This window comes from Cyprinodon variegatus, unplaced genomic scaffold (genome assembly GCF_000732505.1).
Source record: "Cyprinodon variegatus isolate N-32 unplaced genomic scaffold, C_variegatus-1.0 Scaffold587, whole genome shotgun sequence".
NCBI lineage: Eukaryota > Metazoa > Chordata > Actinopteri > Cyprinodontiformes > Cyprinodontidae > Cyprinodon > Cyprinodon variegatus.
Window position 1 is genome coordinate 526,158 of NW_015151040.1, and position 20,178 is coordinate 546,335.

The 20,178-nt window shown below is 38.6% G+C and overlaps 1 protein-coding gene across 3 annotated transcripts in view; it reads left to right on the plus strand.

Annotated features, from left to right (window-relative positions):
• The window catches only part of LOC107095940 (membrane-associated guanylate kinase, WW and PDZ domain-containing protein 3-like), an 83,743-nt gene that overhangs the window by 59,792 nt on the left and 3,773 nt on the right, over positions 1–20,178 (plus strand). For all 3 annotated transcript variants that reach the window (XM_015392331.1, XM_015392329.1, XM_015392330.1), the window contains 11 exons: positions 2,331–2,401; positions 3,373–3,534; positions 5,416–5,935; positions 6,012–6,567; positions 7,731–7,794; positions 7,883–8,296; positions 10,364–10,426; positions 15,266–15,466; positions 15,561–15,637; positions 17,409–17,555; positions 18,776–18,914. In XM_015392331.1, coding sequence (XP_015247817.1) covers positions 2,331–2,401; positions 3,373–3,534; positions 5,416–5,935; positions 6,012–6,567; positions 7,731–7,794; positions 7,883–8,296; positions 10,364–10,426; positions 15,266–15,466; positions 15,561–15,637; positions 17,409–17,555; positions 18,776–18,914 — 2,414 coding nt within the window. The remainder of the gene's footprint in view (positions 1–2,330; positions 2,402–3,372; positions 3,535–5,415; positions 5,936–6,011; positions 6,568–7,730; positions 7,795–7,882; positions 8,297–10,363; positions 10,427–15,265; positions 15,467–15,560; positions 15,638–17,408; positions 17,556–18,775; positions 18,915–20,178) is intronic.

Sequence of the window (20,178 nt, forward strand, 5' to 3'; positions counted from 1 at the left end):
TGAATTACACATTTAATTAATTGTTTATCGCTGTATTTATTTATTTAATTGTGGCACTTTATATTAGTGATGTGGTTTTAATTAATGAATGACACATTTATTTATTTAATTCCACATTTATTTAATTATTGACACATTTAATTATTTATTTAATGCTGTATTTATTTATTTAATTTTGGCACTTTTTATCCTCCATACACAATGGGGAAATTCTGGTGTTACAGCAGCAAAAAGATTATAGGTAAAATAGTCACACAAATGTGGACCTTATAAAAATGAATAAGAATAACATAATAATTATAATAATATTATTTAAACAATTATATCTTGTGTTTGAAGTGTATAAAGAGTTGACATTATCTAAGATGGTATTTAGATGTCTAGGAAGGAAGAAATTGTGTTCGTGAAGATTTAAGGATAATCGTTTTCTTTCTCAATTTCCCACCAATATCTGCAGTAAAACCATAAAAGATGATCTGCATTGAATGATTAGTTAGTCGGTAATTCCACTGAAAATAATGATAAGAGCAAATATGAAAATCATTGCAATAATAAGATTTTCTGGAATGGGTCTGAGCCTGAGAGGTAGAGTGAGGAGCTTGGTCATCTGAGAGAAACGTGGAGCAGACTAGTTCTGTTTCTCTCCTTTGAAAGTCATCCAAATCATTTTAAAGGACATTCAACTTGGATAAAATCCACAAAAGTCATAGAAGGAGATGAAAACATTTTAAAGCAACCATTAAGTCTTACTGCACAAAATATTTATCTGCTTTTACTCATCACCATCTCGGTTCACCTCCTATTATATAATTTTTGAGTCATGTATTAAGAAAGTGATTTATTGAAAGCAAAATTCAAGATACACAATTATTTTGATGGAAAAGTAATGATCTGTTTACATAAATAGTTGCCTTGTGGCACAGTTAGAAGCCACTTTCTCTTGCATCTAGCAGATCCTGGTTTTAAATGCCAGGGGTCTTTTTGTAATGAATTTGGGAGATTCTCCCTTTGCGTACACTAGTTCTCTCTGGGTACTCCAGCTTTCCTTCACAGCCCAATGAATATTGGTTAACTGGCCTGACTAGACTTAGACTCAACTTTATTAATCCCTTGGGATTACTCATTCAGGGAAATTATGGTTCCATTAATTCTAATAGAGTGCAAAGAGTTTAAGCAAGATGCCATTACAGATAAAAATATGACAGACAATATAAAAAGAGTGCATATAGTACTAAAAAAAGCATAGTAAGTCCAATTTGTGTGTTTCTCCATGTTGACTAATAAGAAGAGGTGGGTAGTAATTAGTTACATTTACTCAGTTATATTTACTTGAGTAACAATAAAAAAAAAAAAACATTTACCGTTAAAAATAGGTTTACTGCATACTTAACATATATCTCTGTTATGATAAAAATAAAAGTCACTCGAGAAAGATCTTTCCTTTGTCTCATCCTCCAAGAAAATATAATAATAATAATAAAAAAATTAAAAAAATATATGATAATAATAATAAAGAAGAAAAAGAAAAAGGAAAAAAAAAACATGGATCTTCAGCTCGCCAACTTGTTTGGTTGTTGTTACCCAATTTTTTGTATGGTTGTATTGGAAATTTTTGTTTCTGGCCTATTGTATGAATCATTGATTTTGAATATTGATCTGATAAAATAAAGTCTTTGTTCAAAAAAAAAAAAAAGTAGGTTTACTGTGCTGTACGTCTTACTTTTCCTTTAGTATTATTCCTGTAAATATTCCCACTTAAGTAAAATCTGACTACCACAGAATGTAGTCAGATGTCCTCTGAGTAATTTGATCCATTCCAAAATCAGGTAAACATACAGTAAACAGATATTAACAGCGGAAATTCGTTTTATGTTTCAAAAGAACTGGTAATAGTATTTCTTCTGCATGAATTGGTTCTGTTATATTCATTACATGTATTTGTATTCTTTAGGCATTTCAATCTAAAATACCTGAACTTGTTGGCCATCATAATTTCCAAACATTAAATCTAATGTTAGTATACAACAATTACTCAGTACTCAAGTAGCCTCTATACTAAAATCCTTTTTTACTTTTATTTGAGTAATTTTTTGGATGACTACTTTTTACTTTTACTTTAGTATAAAGATGTTAAATTAGTACTACTCTTACTTGAGTGCAATTTTGGGTACTCTACTAATCTGCTAATAAGTGACTGTAACCTTTCCAGAGTGTATCCCCCAAACATTTTTTCCTTTCAATTTGAAAGAAAAATTACATTTTTTTTATGTTTCAGTATTTTAAATGTACTTAAAACTGTGGCTGATCCTCTGCCTCTTTATCCATCCAAGGCGCAGCCCTAGGAGGACCAGCTGGCTGGGCCCTCATGCCTCAAGCAGAGAGATGAACTACAAAAATGAATGTGAGCGTCTTTGTTTCTCTTTCCTGTCTCTCCTTTTTTTTCTTTGTCTCTCTCTCACTCACAATTACCAGCATCCAAGTGACATATTTAACAGTTAAACATGCTAAATTAAGCTGCAAATTTATCATGCTCGGAAGTCACAGGCTTGTTTGAGTCAAATGAGATTGAACGAGATAGAATGAGCTTTTGGGTTAACAGAGGCATGTAAGTGATTAACGCCGAAAGCTCTGAGCTGCTGGAGATGGGCCAGACCTGCTGCACAGGCTGGCAGGGTCAACATGGGGAGAACATGTGATGGGCATCGTAATCTGCTTTTTGAAAAAAAAAAAAAAAAAGGCCATTTAGGATGTCTATCTGTGATCACAGGAACATGGACAGGAAAAATACTCCAGTTGCATCGCTTTGCTCACATTTTTTTAGTGTAGTGTCAATTTTTAACCAGCAGAAGGCAATATTGCATACGTTTTGAACATTGACATCTGAACGTCAGGGTGATTTGGGTGAATTCTGCTTTAATATGTCGTAATATCATGCATGTCTGAAATTAGAACACACACATGCTTTCATATAAGAGGGGAACCTGGGAATTATGCACAATCCAAACTGCAGTTTATAGCTTTGCTGATACACTGTAACATATGAAAGTAAGTAAAAAAGTGACCTGAAAATCTCTGCAGAGCTTGGTCAAGCATATGGATTATGATTTAACTTAGCAGATACTCAGTAATGGACTCTGCTTTTAAAGCAATCTCTCCGCAATATGCTTTGGGTTGTGTAGCATTTTGTTAAAAGCCATCTGGTGGATTGGTTCACAGTGATGAAGGGAAACTTACCAATTCTGAGCACTAGGCTGTGTATAAAAACCTTGGACTGTTTCCACTTTCTTTTTTCGGTCTAGTGACAAGTTCTTATCCTGACGTCTCTATCATCACCTCTGTGTGCTTTTCTCTCCTTGCACTGGTGGTCACCAGGGTTCACGGACCAGCCTGAGGACCTGAGGGGTTTCCCTATCCATGCACACTTGATCAAAGGCTCCAGAGGCTTTGGTTTCAACATAGTTGGAGGCAGCAGGCCAAGAGAGTTTTTGCAAGTCTACAGTGTGACAGCAAGTGGTCCTTCCACTCTTAAGACAGGTAAAAAAAAGAAAAAAAGTTCAATTTATACATACTCAATTAGCACAGATAGGATGTTTACATTAATGTGATTCTTTTACAAGATATCGAGCTGTACTTAGCCCTGAGATTTGCAGAAAGCAGTTATTTGAGTAAATGTAAGTCATTACAGTCAGAGATAGAGGGCCAAAAAGTGTAAACCAGAACATCTTTGTTGTCTTGCTGTTTCAGTCTTTTGCTACCTGCACAAAGTACAGACCAGTCTTGATATGTTGTAAAAAATACAGTTTCTTTTTATTAGCCTTTTAGATCTCTGTGCTTCTTCTTTTATAACACCTGATTATGAACATGGCTTTACATTTTCTTTACACAGTAGCACTATCCATTCTGAAGAGTGTTTTTACACTGGAAGCACCTAAAGCATTTAATAATCATAATGTTTGTGAAAGCTACTGAATAGGAATATCTGCAGACTGCACCTTTTAAATGTTTAGCTCTATTTGAAACAACAATGTGTTTTAAACACATTTGCACACCTGTAGCTCCACATTTTTTTTTATATCAGTGGTTTTCCAACTCCATCCTCAGGACCAATAACCCTGCATGTTTTAGGTATTTATTTTACCATCTCCACATATTAGAAGGCCTCTGCATCCTTTGGTGGCTGCTGAGGAGGAAAAAATGTAATCATTTAATATTCAAGGTATGCTGAAGCAGAGTTATATCTTAAACATGCAGGACGTGGGTCCCGAGGACAGAGTTTGAAAACCACTGGTGAGGATAAAAATCCCTTAATCCTTGTGACTAACACTGCTTAATCTTGCTATCATAACATTTGCAGATATAGTGATGCACATCCTATTTACAGACAGTCACGCAAATTCTCTCACAGGCAGCTATTACCACCCTTGGAACCTAATGCACAGGCTGTTTCTGCAGGGGCTGATAGTTCATATCTGTTAAATAGGCTGCTTTAGGCAGATTACTTTTCTGGATTAGTTCACAAGCTCACAGAAACACAGACTGAATTTTAAAAGCAAACACATAGAGACATGGACAAATATCTGTTCTACCATAACCTGGAACTAAATTCAATATTAAACACAAATAAGTCTTTGCGAGCAGGTGGTTTAGTTTTAATGCTATGGTTCCAAATGTGACCAGTGGTGAATTCAGGAAGTAAAATATCTTGACTTAGGACTTAAGCTTGAAATGTTCAGGGTGGTTCTCGTGGTTTATTTTTGACATCCACACTAGATTAAGTGGCATTTCATTTCCTCTTGCATTGCATAAACAACTTGTTTACCGTCTTCTAGAACAGCGGTCCCCAACCTTTTTTGCACCACGGACCGCTATATGTCAGACAACATTTCCACAGACCAGCCGGGCGGACTGGCATAAAATCAAATGACTGGCATAAAATCAAATACAAAAAGCATAAAAATTAAACAACAAGCCGGTCCCATCTAGGCGTAATCGGAGACAATGACACACGAAGTGTGCACCTGATGTCCAGTCTGCTCCGTAGCTTTGTTTTGGTCGCTGTAACCCCAGAAAATCCCGCTTCACAAAGATAGGATGTTATAGATAGGATGAGTCTTGAACTGAATTAACCTGTGTCAAGAGCCACAGATGCACCGACTGATGTAATTGGGAGAGAATACACTCCGGTACCAAATGACAGACGGACCGGTACCGGTCCGCGGCCCGGTGGTTGGGGACCGCTGTTCTAGAAGACAAGCTGGTCGGAAGTCTATTAAACAGTTCAGTAGAAACAGACCATTGTTTCAATGGTATTGATGAAATTTTGCTAGCACAATTTCCCAAAATATATAAAAAATAAAAACAAAATGTTTTTTAAATATTAATATTCATTTCTCTGTTTTATTTTGGCTTTGTTAGCGGACATACTGGTGTACATCAACGATACGTGTGTGTTGGGAATGTCTCATAAAGAGGCTGTAGAGATGCTCAAAGCAGTGCCTGTGGGCCATAGCATAGACATAGAGGTAAGAAGGGGGTATCCGATGCTCTACAACCCCGACGGTCGTCCCAAGCATTCCTCACCAAGATCCCTGGACAGTGAGGATCACAATGTAGCACCTACAACTACCCAGCCACAACCTCTGCACCAGCTACCTCGTCTTTCAACACCTTCACCACAGAGTCAACATTTTAATGGTTTCCACAGCGACAGAGGCTACGTGGAACATGGCGTGACTCTTGATGCCAATGGAAATGCCACATCTTATGCTTCTAGACTGCCTCCACCATACAGAGGCTCTAACATGAGCAATGTAGCACCGTTCTCCCCAGTTCGGCTGCCTCGGTCGCACAGGGGTTTCGCCAGGTTGCAGTCGCTGGACCCGACACTGGCCAGTCAGAGCGACAGTGAGGTTGTGTCCGCAGTTGGTTCACACAGGTAAAACTTATACTTCACGTTATCAGTTGAAGACATTAGTTCAGTGTTGTCTTTACGTACTTCACTTTTCCATCAGGGCGTCAATGATCCGAAATCACAACAACAACTCCCTTTCAACACCACAACACCATTTACGTTATGGTAATTCAAAGTCATCTGAAAGTGACCTGTCAACATGCACAATGCCAGGGACCCGGCTGCCACTCCCAGAGTCTCCAAGAAGACCCTCCTCTTCCCCAGGTGGTCAACGCAGCGCTCATTCCCAACTTTTTAGACCACAGACTTCCCATCTCAGACCACCTCCCACAAGAGAAAGCCCTCACCATCACATTGTCAATGGTTTTCATGGCAACACCAGCCCCACTGCCAGCCCCACCAACGTTTCCTCTCCTGGTGCTTTAAGTGTGGGTAGTGGGTTTGGGGGATTCAGTGGAGGGGAAGTTGTTCCAGTGGCCTTGGCACAGACTGCAGGAGACCAGGGCCTTGGTTTCAGCCTGAAAGCTGGTGGCTCTGGTGGCAGGTTGACTGTAGTGGAGCGAGTCTGGGATAGAAAGCAGTGTAACTCCTTACAACCGGGAGATGCTGTTGTCAAGATCAATGGAGCTGATGTCCAGAGTCTCACACCTTTGCAGGTAATAAAGAAACAGATTATTTTAACTCTTAAAACCTGAGCTAACAATATGTTTCAGTTTTCATATCTTGGTCCAAGACAGTTTGCAACTTAACTAAAATTAATCCAGAAGTTAGGCAGGTGAAGATTGTCAGTCATCCAGGTCATAGTTATTCCAAAAGAAGAAAATTATAACAATCCACTGGACTTTGTTTCCAAGTTTGAAATTTGAAGGGAATAGTTGGCCTGGCCTATTCAGCCAGGCCAACTATTCCCTTGAATGACAGACCTTTCAGACACTTAAGGGCGGATTATACTTCTGTAACCACACACATCAAATGTCACTTGGGTCTGGTCGCGAACCAGTTTTGCTGGTATGCTTCTGCACTGTCGGTCTTGAATTCCTAGGGACATACAGCGGTTTCCCGCCAAAGCACTAGGGGGAGCCTATTCGAGAACTCTCGAGAACTTCTGCGTTTGTCACGAGAACTTCTTCGGTGGGGCCAGCGGGAATGTTTAGTTTCCAAAACAACATGTCTGAGGCATTGTACAAGTGGTTGTACTTCCGAACCTCCTCGATCAACCTTTCGTCGTGGTTATCCTTTGTTGTTATTACTCCTCGGTTTTTAAAAATGGCGCGCCCCGGCACCGAATCGAGAAGGACGACCACACAGACAGCCGGAAAGGCATACCAAGGACCAATCACAGCTGCTTTTTGTCTGCGCACTTCTGCTCGAGGTCTGTACGGGTTTGCGACCGTCCAACATGTAGTCAGGATTTTTTTTAGGTTTGCGACAACAGTTGCAGAGCCTCTGTGCGGAGGGCGTGGTCAAGCACAGAGACAGATTTGACAGTTGCCGAGGCTATGCGTCAGAAGCATAAATTGGCTTTTAAAATGGTATGGGGCATTGCAGGCTAACAAAAGAAGCCAAACAACCGCCATTCCAAAGGGGTGGACCCATTCATCTGTTTCAGTTTGCATGTTTTCAAAACAAAAACAAGGCTTTGTTGGGCTACTGTATAAAACCTCGAACTCAACGCTATTCCTGACATTTTGAATTGAAAAAGCTTCTTGGATGGGAATCGAAACGTCTTCAAACTTGGAAACAAAGTCAAATTGATTGTTTTTAACTTTTTTTGTGGAATAATCCAGAAATTGCTTAAACCTTTCCTTTTTTTTTACAGATACAAACAATCCTACAGGAACACACAAAACAGGGAGAGGTTATTCTGCTGGTTTACAGAGGAGGTAAGATATTTAAGCATCCTTAGAGTCAGCAATTTCATAACATTAATACTCAGTGGATGGATTACTTTCATTCCTTTGTTCTTGTCAGGCATCTATAACTCTGTTTCTCCGGCCTCTGTTCGGAGACTTCCTCCACCTCTGCTACATCCTCCTCCTCCTCCTGTTGACTTGGACAATACGTCTTTGCTCCCGGAGGCCTTGCCTGTGCCCCGCACCTCCACAAGCAACCCTTCTTCTCCGCGCCTCACAAGTTCCGCTTTGATCCAAAGCACCAGTTTTTTGGAGTCAATTCCAGTGACCCTGACCATGGAGCCCAAAGACTGGATAGACATTGGCCTGGAAGATGAGGCTGGTGGAGGTGTTTCTGTGCCTGAAGCAAGTCTGGAGAAGCGAAAGGGTGAACGAACACGTCGTTTCAGAGGGATCGAAGTGGAACTGAAGAGAAAGCCAGGGGAGGGGTTTGGGTTTGTGATTGCCTCTCAGGACTTGGTGAATGGAAGAGGTAAAAACTTACTTTACTCACATAAATGTTCTAAAATACTAGTGTATTGAAAATAGAATTTGACGATATTTTAGTAGAAGTAGCTGATCTATTGGGTCCATCACAGGCATTTGGTTACCTGCCCAAAGAAATAGATTTTTTTTGGATGCCCTTGTGGAAAGAAGCACCATTAGGTAATTGAACATTAAAAGCGGCTTGCATGGCTAGAAGCCACTGAATGAGTCACAGTGCATCATTTCCACTTTCTGGTGCATTTATCCGCCTTGGTTTAACTTGCATTTTAAAGAGCTTTACTTGAAATTTAAAGATATTTACACTGTTTTTTTAATAGTGTTTTTAGACTGGTCTACTGTGTTTCACAAATCCCCTGGCTCCAGGAGTTCAGAGTACTTCTTTATCTTGTCTCTTCAGTAATTACCTCCTTTGTCTGGTACTTTTGAGTTAAAAGAGGTTTTTTATGAGAGAGAGAAGGACTGTCTTAAAGTTTGGACAGCTTGGAAGTGGTTGGTCTCCAAAAAGCCCGATTAAAGAATTCAGTTTCGTCACGATATCAGACCAGTTTTAATTGTGTGTTTTCCTGACAGCATGCTTCCTCTGGTTACTTTGTCCATCTTCTGCCATCTGCCCCTGCTAACGCAAAAGGGATTAGACAATTTGCTATTGTCTTATCTTACGTTTTTTTTCTATTCATTGCAAAATGTCGTGAATTCAAGCAGTAGCAATTCAAGCAGAGGTCAGTTAGGTTTCAAACAGGGCTGAAACAATTCATCGTGATGAAATAATTGCGGTTAATCGATTATTGAAATAATCATAATCTAATTTAGTAATCGATTAATCATTAACTGGAGTGTAGAGAATCTAAAACATGCCTGTAACTGACAGAGCAACCGACTTTGAGCAGCAATTCTACCAAAATTGTAAAAAAAAAAAAAAAACATTTTACATTTGCCTTTTGGAAGCTTTAAAGATGGTACATATTCCAATTGGACAGCAACCCTAAACACTTTATATCAAATGTAACTGAGCTTTTTATCAATGATAATATTGAGATACGTTCCATTGGCACATGTGCTAAAGCTGACAGAGCTACACTGTAGCTGCAATTGCAGTAAAAAGTGATTACACAAAGTGTTAACTAAGGGCTTCTCAATTGACAGGAACATCATACTTTACAGATTTTTATGGACACTTCCACCTCAGAGTCACAAATTGCTTTGTACAGACTTTCATTCTTATAAAATGCAATTAAGATTGTGACTCCGAGGTAATATAATATGAAGTGGTTCCAGGGATATAAATTAGTCAGGTGATATTGTCTGATTAGCAAAATTAGAGGCACCCAAAAATTAGGCGTCCTGTTGGGATAGAAACTTCCTGTGAACTTTTAATCCCATGTTATTCTAACTGTGTCCTGTGGAATCACTTTTTTTGAGCAATGAGGTTGGTTTCTGTTCTGCCTGGAAAGAGTACTGCCCTCATCACCTTTCAGTACTGTGTTTAGTGCCTCCACTGCAGGTGAAACGCAGCATCCCCATTAGGCAGAAGCCTTCTCTTTTCCTCTCCTCTTCACTTGGAGAGGTTACCACCAGGATGCAGATAAAGCTGCTGTATGGCCTAACATCAATGCATACATGTTTTCATGCAGATAAACCTCCATGTCGTCTTATCCTGTCAATTGGTCCCCTCTGTCCCTTTCTCTCTCTTTTTTCTTATGTCCCATCTTTCTCTCGCTCGCCTCCGTGCTTCTCTTGAGCTCCCGCCCACTCTCCATCTCTTACCCCCCTTTTCACTCTGCAGTAAAAGCGTCCAGTCTGGTTTTTCAGAAGATTAAAACTCTCCCTCTCTCCCCCTCCCTCTTACCTCCCTGCTCTCTCCACCACCCTGTGAATGCTCAAGGGAAATGCTACGCCAAACATTTCCCTCGCTGCGGAGCAACAGAGGGGGGACTGCCAGTCTGTGTTTTAGCTCCTGTTGCAAGTGAATCTCTGAGCTTCTAAGCTGCTAGACCTGGAATATAGGATTCTTTTGTTGTTTTTTATTTATTTTGTTTCCTTTTTGTTGCATTAGCTAATCAGAGAGCCATGCTGGAGAGACTACAGTCCGCTTTGAAAACTGTGAAGGAGTCTAAACGTAATTATTCAAACTTGCACTGCTTTTAACTTCATGTTTGCATGTTCTGAAGTTTGCTCTGTCCTGTGCACCAGCTGTGTGAAAGTTGTTCAAATGTTCTCAATGCCTGATGCTGTTAATGTTGCCGCTCTGTTTAAATGAATGATGCAGGGATTTATAGATGGGACTTTTGCATGAGCCTTAGAGAGAGCTGCAAGAAAGAGATATGCAGTGGATTTAGCAGTACTTTCTGGGGTCATATTTGTTCTGAAGAAACTGCCTAAGCTTGACGTCTGCAGCTTCATCTGGGCTGCAGAGGGGGGACTTTATGATGACAGGACGGGGGGGCTGTTACCTTTCATCAATGGTTATCGGTGCATCATGTCAGAGGCTGACTGCAGGATGTACCACAGTGGGATTTATCTATATAGGAGAACTAGGAGAGTCAAGTGAGGAAATACCCCACAGAATTAAAAAAAATATAATATAAAAAAAAAAAACCTGTGAATTTGCATGCAGCTGTGTGCATGTGAGTGTTCCAGATATTCTACATCTGTGACTAAGTGTGTTTGTCCCAGTCTCCCGGCGAGTGAGTCACTGGGCATATGTGTCTGCACAATAGTGCCGTGTGCGTTTATTCATCTGTTTGTTGATGTATTATGCATGTTAAGAAGACTATGTCCAAAGCTGCCTTGGCTTTGATCTGACCTGATTGCCGTTTCTGCCTGGGTCACCCAGATTACACCCTGATTGGAGATGTTTCTGGGCTCCGAGCTGCCTTTTAACTGAATCATCATCCCTGTCTGACATGCACTTCATCTCATTTGGCATATTGTTCACCCTGTCTTTGTAGGCCTAATCTGTTAACCAGCATTTTAAAGTATATTCAGACATGCTATTTCTGTCCTGACAGCTATAAAGGTTTTTTTTTATTTTGCCTTAAATGAGAGTGGTAAAAATCTTTATTCTAGGTTACGTAAGGCTCCAGGCAGGACTCTGGAGGGTCCAGCTGTCACTAAAATGCAGTCTGCTATTAATGCAGGGATGGGGGTGGGTACTATTGGGGAGGTAACTACTTCAAAAAAGACCAGAAAATCCACATCTGAGCAGAGGAACATCGTCCAGCTAAAAACTATAAGGAGCTTTTTGAGCTGCTCAAGGAGATTATTGGGAGAACATTTGATTCTCGGCTGCTCAGTGTTTTTCCTCATCAACCTCTTACACTGATCAGCGATTAGATTAAATCTGAGCAATCTCATCATACTGAGGATATGAAATGATTAGATCATAAGCTAACATAGTGCCACTTCTGTAGTTCACTTTAAAACTAGTAAATCGAAACAACCCACTCAGTTGGATATTATCCCTGACCTCTTTCTAAAACATGTTTAATTTATCAAAATTATTGGGCTGAAAGTATTGCAGCTCAGTAAGTGGGAGCAGTGCAGATGCTGGAAGGGGAAGATTGCTGAGAATGTTTCTTGCATAAGGTGAAGGAAAAGGTTTCTAAATGCATGGTTTTTCATTTTTAAAAAGAGGTGTATATGATCATGTTAACGTAATGTTTGCTACGGGAATTTAATTTTCATTTTATAGTGAAATTAACAAAGAAAAAAAACATAACTGTAGCTGAATATCTACAATTTAATCTGATAAAAGACTCTGACAGAAGAGAAACTTAACTGTGAGGCTTAATGGTGGAGAAGGTGATTCCTGGAAGGAAAAACTGGTCATAGCAGTTATTAACCTGTATCTGTGAAAGACAAAGGAATTTAAAGACGGAGGTGAAAAACTGTTAAGTGGAATGATTGGAAAGTACAAAAGGGAAGCCAAAAGAATGGAAAAGATAATTAACTAAACACAAGAGACAGAAAAGAACCTCAAAATCAGATGCAACAGGAATAAAATGAACTGTATTTTATAATGCAAATGGGTAAAAATAAAGTAAAGCTCTGGTAAACAGGGTGAGACGTTGACTAAACATTTTTTTTTAAAATAAAAATCTTAGATAATGCTTAAAAAACAAAAAGAACAAAATAAACAAGAGGTCATTCTAAATAAATGCAATAAATTGAATCACGTAAAATGTGAGCTTTTTAATTATCATCTTACAATAAAGTGAAGTAACATACAGCGTGTCATCATTTCCCCTTAGCTCATCCACTAAAGAAATTTTTTATGTGCCAGTCTCTCTTCTTTTTCCTTTTCTTGGCATTTTAATTCAAAATACGCTGCTCCATCACAAGTTAAACATTTTTAAAATGTCACTGCAGTTTCCAAACAGTTCATCACCTCAAAGGGGCCGACCTTTAGTATTTGTTTCTATACTTAATATCAAACCCATGCTCTGTCTTTACAATGGAGTCATCTCACTGCTAGGCTAAAGCTAGCATCTATGGTTTCTACTTTAAATGTTTCATATATATAATATTTATTATAGATTGAGTGAAGATAATTAGGCTCAGATTAGGACCTGGTAAGGCCAGATAGCAAAGTGGAAACAGAAACAGAATCAGGAACCAAATGGAACCAAAATACTTGGGGAATCTGAGGAGAGAAATGGCAAAACGAAAAATAAAACACAAAAAACAGAAAAGAAAATTTTATTTTCTGCTGAGTAAATATTAAGCAGCACATAAAACAACAGAATATGAAAAAAAAGTAAGATTTGTGCAGATAAACAGTAACTGAAGTGTGACCACACAATCTGATGGCGAAACAAAGAGTTTATTAATTGGATTAATTTATATTTTGATAGACAGACTTTGAGGAAAAGTCAGTTTTTGAACGTCATAAAATAAAATAACCTGACAAAAGTATCTTCTCTTATCTATAGGTGCCTGTGACTTTATGTGCAGCAGGTAGAACAGTGCTGATAACATTGACAGGGATGTTCTTCAGCTGCTTTATCTCACTTTCAATTTGAACTCCAAAGAGAAGAGTTAAAAAAAAAAACATCCAGATTCTAAGAGAAAAGCTCAGATTTCATCAAGAAAATTATTTTAAGTTTTTCAAGCCAATAAAAGTGGTCTTATTGGAAAAAAAAAATGCAAAATGCAACCTTAAGTCTTGCTAATGTATATATTTTGCAATGAAACCAAATCTCTTTTAGCTTTAGTGTATTTGTTCCTAATTCCATATATTAGGATAGAATAGAATAAAATAGAATAGAATAGAAAATCCCTTTATTTTTCCACAATGGGGAAATTCTGGTGTTACAGCAACAAAAAGATTATAGAAAAAATGGTCATACAAATATGGACCTTAGAAAAATGTATAAGAATAACATACAAGTGGAGAGTTAAAAGATAAACAAATAAAATACTGTACTGTAAAGTGTTTTTACAATATAAACTGTGCACCTGGAGAATAAATATTTAAAATATCCAGCTACGGACATTTTTACAGTTATGGATATTTGAAAATAGCAGCAACATCAAAGATGTGCAAAATGACAGCAGCATGTTATTTAACTGACAAAGGTAGAAACTGTGCAAAATCAGCATGAATGTAACAGCTTATTATATTAGCTATATACTTATCTTTAAAATGTTCTTAAACTAAGAGAACTATGGATTTGTTATAAATTTTAATTAGAGCAGTTACTTAACTGCAGATGGAAACTCTTTAGATTTAAACCCAGAATATGTGATAATAAAGGCTAAAAGTGACAGCTAGTCCTGGAGGGGCCTGATCAGAACTGACATCCATCCTCTTAGAAAAAAGTCCGAGCTTCATATGACTACGTTTAACCTTGGCCAACAATTATTTTGATTAGAAATGATAGTTTGACAGGAAACGGTTGTTAGAGGAGGTGCAAAATGGGTGGAACAGAATATAAAACGTCTTTCCCATCAGAATAAGGCACTCTACAATTAATTTAAACAGGGTTCCATTAATGCATGATATTCTTAAACTCTTTATTTTTATATGAAACAATTACTCTGACAAGAAACGCATGTTCCACACAGGGATAATCTCCATTACCAATGTAATCGATCATTACCTTCTCTGTAAATAACCCTCTAATTTAAACTTAACGACGGGTGAGTGTTCATAAAATGCACCCCAGTAAATAGCCATGAAATGATTTATACTGGAACAGTTCCAGATGCTGAAAGCCAACCTAGGTCTTGGTCTCACCTGCTAGCTGTTAGCTTCACCCTCCTGGTTCATTTAATCCAGATTGAAATTAAATAGATATGCCAAAAGTGTTGCACACTGCACATAAAATGCTATCTGCTTATAATCTTTAAACAGAGCATCATTTCAAAGAGTGCTGAACTATCCCTTTAATTGTCTACACACTACAAAAATGTAGCAGTGAACGTTTTATGCATGAGTGGCATACTAATGAAGACAGCCTGCAAGTTTGCAGTTAGTAGAAAAGTGGAGTTTGAAGATTACTGAGAGCATTGCAATCCCAAATCTGTTGTCATCTGACAGATTGAGGACAGAACATTATTGCTTGAAGGTTTCTGGTCATGACTCTGCTCTTGAGGTGAAAGACGAATTAAAAATGGGGAAGAAATGTTGCTGGTGTGCCAGAAAAAGGTGAGGTGCAGTAGGGCAGAAAGATGGAATATAAAACAGAGAGAAACTGTTTCAAGGAGACAGAGAGGCTGCTTGTAAAGTAAAAGCTGCCATTTGAAGTAATTTATAAGGTAAACCCAGCCAAAAACCTTAATTACTGCTTGTTTTAGCAAATCAGGCATGTGCACTGCTGGAATAAATCTTCCTGCACTGAAAGCAATAGGTAATTAAAACTACTACACACTACTTAAGGTTTTGCTGCTTAAATTATTAAACTTGACTGAGTATTTAGGATAGTTGCACTCATTCGGTCTGTCCTCCATTCAGCTGCCTCCCTTCTTCCTCACCGCTTCGTCACTGTCAGACGCGGCAGTCCCGCTGCGAAGAGCGGCCAGATCAGGCCGGGAGATCGTTTGGAGGCTGTTGATGGTCGCTCAGTGGTATCTGTGCCTCATCGAGAGCTCGCTCAGATTCTTCGCAGAGCAGGAAACACTCTACGTCTTACCATCGTTCCCCGGCCCAGCGCCTGTAAGTAGACACACAAACATAGAGACCCACGTATAATACCAAGAAATACAGCTTTCCTCTCAGGTAATCTAAGCTAAATATTAATCCTTCTCAGATTCCTCCAACAATATAGAGGCGGCCGAACATGATCATGGTCACAGAAGCAGAAAGGGTCAGAGGTCACGCCCAAAGGTGAGGACAAATCCTTTATTAGAATCCCCCACTCTGCAAAAACATTCTAGAAATTAGTAAAAATGTCTTAAAGTCGTTGGAAAGCAGCTGTTCCAACCGTTGCAAATCCAAATTCTCCCGAGTGTTTCCCGATTTTACACGAGTGAATAAAGAGAATTTGATTGGTCGTTTATCAAGAGGGATGTTGTGGTGGAAGGTTCGCAAGCAAGTTTGGTTGTAGCCAGTGTCTCGGAAGCATCTTGCTAACCAGTTAGCAACTTGGTGCTAGTAGGTTCCGAATGGGAAGTTCCATTGGAACCAAGAAGCACTAAATTGGTGACTTAGAAACGACACTGTCAAGGAACGCTATGGACAGAGGAAACATGCAAGAGGAGGAAAGCTTTGTGTTGGAGGTCGTGAATGAGTCTCCTCCATCACACATTTTTTAAAAGAGGGGACAAAGTTATTGTGTCTGAAGACGCCAGGGCGGCAGAAGCTTGGTTTGGTGTAAGGGCTTCCAGCCGTACATGTTTGAGCCCTTGCCTCGCAACGCTGCCAGTTCTGTTAGCTCTACGCCTGCCGAAGACACAGACGTCCATCCCCGAGAACACTAATCTGACTCCGCCAGATGGATTTTCTCCGCATATCCATCTGGAAACCTTCCGTTGAAGTAATTTTGGGAAGGGGCGAAAATACTGGTTAGCTGATTGGCCTATGTTGGTGATAGACGGGCCAAATAAACCAATCAGATCAACGAAGCATATGACGTACTAACAGACCGACGACGAAAACACAACCACAAGCCAGGCTACTCTTGCCGAAACCAGTCGGGAGAAGAGCAAAAACATCTTTTCCTCTGAGAAAAGCCTCCAGAGCAGTGTTTTGCTCTTCTTTCAGTGAAGAAATACTCTGTAATTCCGATAAAACTTGCTCGATAGCCACGCTAACGCTAGTTTCATCGGCTGAAGCCGCCATGTTCTTTAGACTGAACTGTCGCGCTTCTCGTTGCGTCACACCTCAACCCGCCTCAAAGCCAACGCTGATTGGACGTTCGTTTGGTGAACGGCTCCAACTTTTCTTCAATAGAGAGTCTCCAGACTAATCTGCGAGTGAAAACTTGAAAGCTCGGGAGATCAGGATGGACTCACGAGGCTACGTGAACACTGGGACGGAACTCAATGGGAAAGGAAATCACTCTTATTTTCACCGTTGCGTATATTAGCTGCGACATATGAATGAAAAGTGCTATGACCAAAAACATTTGATTGACAGATGACCATTGATATCTGATTGGCCGAATTCAGGTGTACAAGCTGACATATAACTAACTGGCCTGCATAAGATAATGAAAAAAAAACAACACAGATTTAAAGACAGAAATTTTCTAAATTTTGTGACAATATTATCTGATAAAGAGTACATTTATATACATTTTTAAGCCAGAATGATTTGACATTTAAATATGACTTCACGACGACTTTAAATTAAGTGTATTTACCCTTTATTTTCAATGGAATGAGTATTTTTACTCTTAAATTAAGATAGTCAGATAATGTGCACTTGAAAAAAGACAATACAATTTTTTTTTTCTTATTTTAAACATAAATTGTCTTCTTCCATTAGCAAAGTGTCTCACTTACCAACTCAATTTAAGAAAAAATGCACTTATTTTAAGAAAAGATGACTTATTTAGATTTAATTTTTTTTGCAATGCAAACAGTACCTCTATGAGTTTTATACTTCCATTGATAGGATGAGCTCCCTTCATTTTCTCTCTACCTTTGTCACCCAGCGTGACTCTAGGTACTACAGTGTGGACTTAGATCGAGGCCCTTCAGGCTTTGGCTTCAGCCTCCGAGGGGGAAGTGAGTACAATATGGGCCTCTATGTCCTGGGACTGATGGAGGGGGGTCCCGCATCACGGAGCCAAAAGATACAGGTACGTCAGTGTTATTCCTGGCATTATTCACGTCATTACTGCTTTTATTCCCTGTCTTATGGTTAATAAGACTTATGCAATAGCAGCACAATTTGGGCTAATAGATTTGGAAAAATCCATCATTGGAGTAAATTTCTTCAGTGAGAAAAAAGAGTTATATGCACCTCTAACAATTCTCATTGAATAAACTTAATCAAATATATATTTGCTTTTATTTTGCTTTTATTGAATATTTTAAGTACATAACAAAATCTTTGCCTTTTTTTTCCTGGGTGATGATAAAAAAAATTACTGATTAGAGGACAATTTTTCTTTTTTCCTACAGAAACTTTTTGTTCTTTATGTTAGAAGAAATGATGAAAAAGAAAGTACTGTAGCTAATGTATCTATCATCCAACAACTTAGAGTTTTAAAATAACTTCAACCATGACAAAGGCTCACAGTTTGAGAGCTGAAACAAGAGAAACACTCCTAAGTATGATAGAGGTTGTGTGATGCTGAGGGCCTGTGTCTCTTTCAAGGGCTATGGAATCTTTCTATACAGGAAAGCATCATGAAATGTAAAATACCAGGAAATGTTAAATAAAAATGTATCGGTTTTTAGCAGGAAAATGACCCAAAAAGTGTTTAATTACCAGGAATTAAAATTAGTAAAACAAAGTGAAATTTGTTTTTAAACATTGAATTATTTTTATTTAAACACGCCAATATCATCTATTTTTTAATGCTGGATTTTCTATAATAATAGGAAAATATATTGAAAGAATTTTCAGAATGGGAAGATATTTAAAATGGTCTGATTATTAAATTCTCTCCCCTTAATATCACTTGATTATATCTGGTGCTAAAGGTGAGTGAGATTGGAATGATGCAAGTAAGAAGAGATAATAGACTTTATTGATCTCACAGTGGAGAAATTCACTTGAGAAAATTTTAAACATGACAAAAGAATAAATAATAGTCATAAATAAACATCAAATGCTATGTAACCTCCAAAACTACTGTTTATAATAAAAAGGTTGCAAACTGTTCCATGTTATTGGATAGCTGAATACAGACATTATACCTGTGGTAACATTTTTCAGTGTAAGAACTGTAATAAGAGGACTTTTGATGAATCTGGTGATGTAGTGCCACCATGAGGTGATTCTGGATTAAATGTCGTCTTACCTTTGGTTTTGCTCCTCTGAGTGACATTTTAAGTGATGCTGTAACTGCAGGTGAGCGACCAGCTTGTGGAAATCAATGGAGACAGTACGACGGGGATGACCCACAGCCAAGCAGTGGAGATGATCCGCCGAGGAGGCCACCGAATCCATCTGGTCCTCAAGAGGGGGAACGGATATGTGCCGGATTATGGTAAAGCAGAGTTTTTTCATTTTATTTTTTTTAAAGTTAAAAGTATCTAAATAAAGTGTGCTTGGTCCATGATATGAAAACTTTTATATTTCAGTATGTGATATCTGTGTCTTTTGGGTGCAATTTTCTCAATGTCTCTCTTTTCAGAATAACTCTAACTAAAATATTTTCCACTTTTTCATTCTCTCTTCCACTCCTCTGGTGTTTCCCTTTTTTTAATCCATCACTTCCCGCTTCATTAAAACCTTCTTCTGCTGTTAACCTTTCCACACTACCTTCTCCTTGTGCATGGTCCCTGCTTTGGTTTCCCCCTTTATTCCTCTTTTCAAACACTCCTTTCTGTCCACTCTGATTTCCCTTTGACTCTCAGTGGAGCTCTCCAGTTTGTCTCTATGTATGACCAACTCCAAGCTAGGCGAGCCTTGCTTCTATGTCATTGGACGGACAGAGAATACGCGGTTGGTAATGGTTCCTGTTAGTTCTCCCATTTTCTGCCTCTCTACATCTCTTGAACCACTCACCACTGCTGTCTGCACCCAGTGAAAGTTAGCATGAAGCATATGTTGGATTCCCTCATTATAAAATGATGAGACTAATTAGTAATGTAGGTATGTACATTATGTTTCTAGCAAATTTACCCTTAAGCAAAATGCTTGGCCTTCCTATTGTGTAAGTATGCAAAAGTATTGACATAATTTAATCATCTCAGAGCATGCTGATAATTAAAACACTTTAAATGACTAATTAATGTTGCAGAACAGTAAAGACGCAGATGTTCTTAGCCATGCTAACCTCAGAAGCAGCAAACCACTGAAACGAGGAGCTCTTTAATCTGCAGTGCCTTGTAGGATTTACACAGTTTGGAACTTTTCCATATGTTGTCAGATTAGCACCACGCATTTTATTGTATTTTGTTAGGATTTTGTTCAATAGACCTGTACAAAGTGGTGCTTAGTTGTCAAATAGAATAAAATGTTATCAATTAAAACCTAAAATTTGTGGCATGCATTTTCAGCCCCAATAGACCAATACTTTGGAGATCTACCTTTTAAAGCTTTAACACCAGTGTTGATGTTCAGTGTTAGCTGTCTGTGACATTCGCTTTACATGTTTACCTTAAAATATCATTTCGACCAGACGATCTGACCAGAGTATGTTCTTTCTCATTTTGCCTGCGCTCCAACACGGGTGCAAATGCAAAAGAACTGCACAGTGAATACTAACACATTTTAGACATCTTTGTTCCAAGAGAACTTTTTATTTC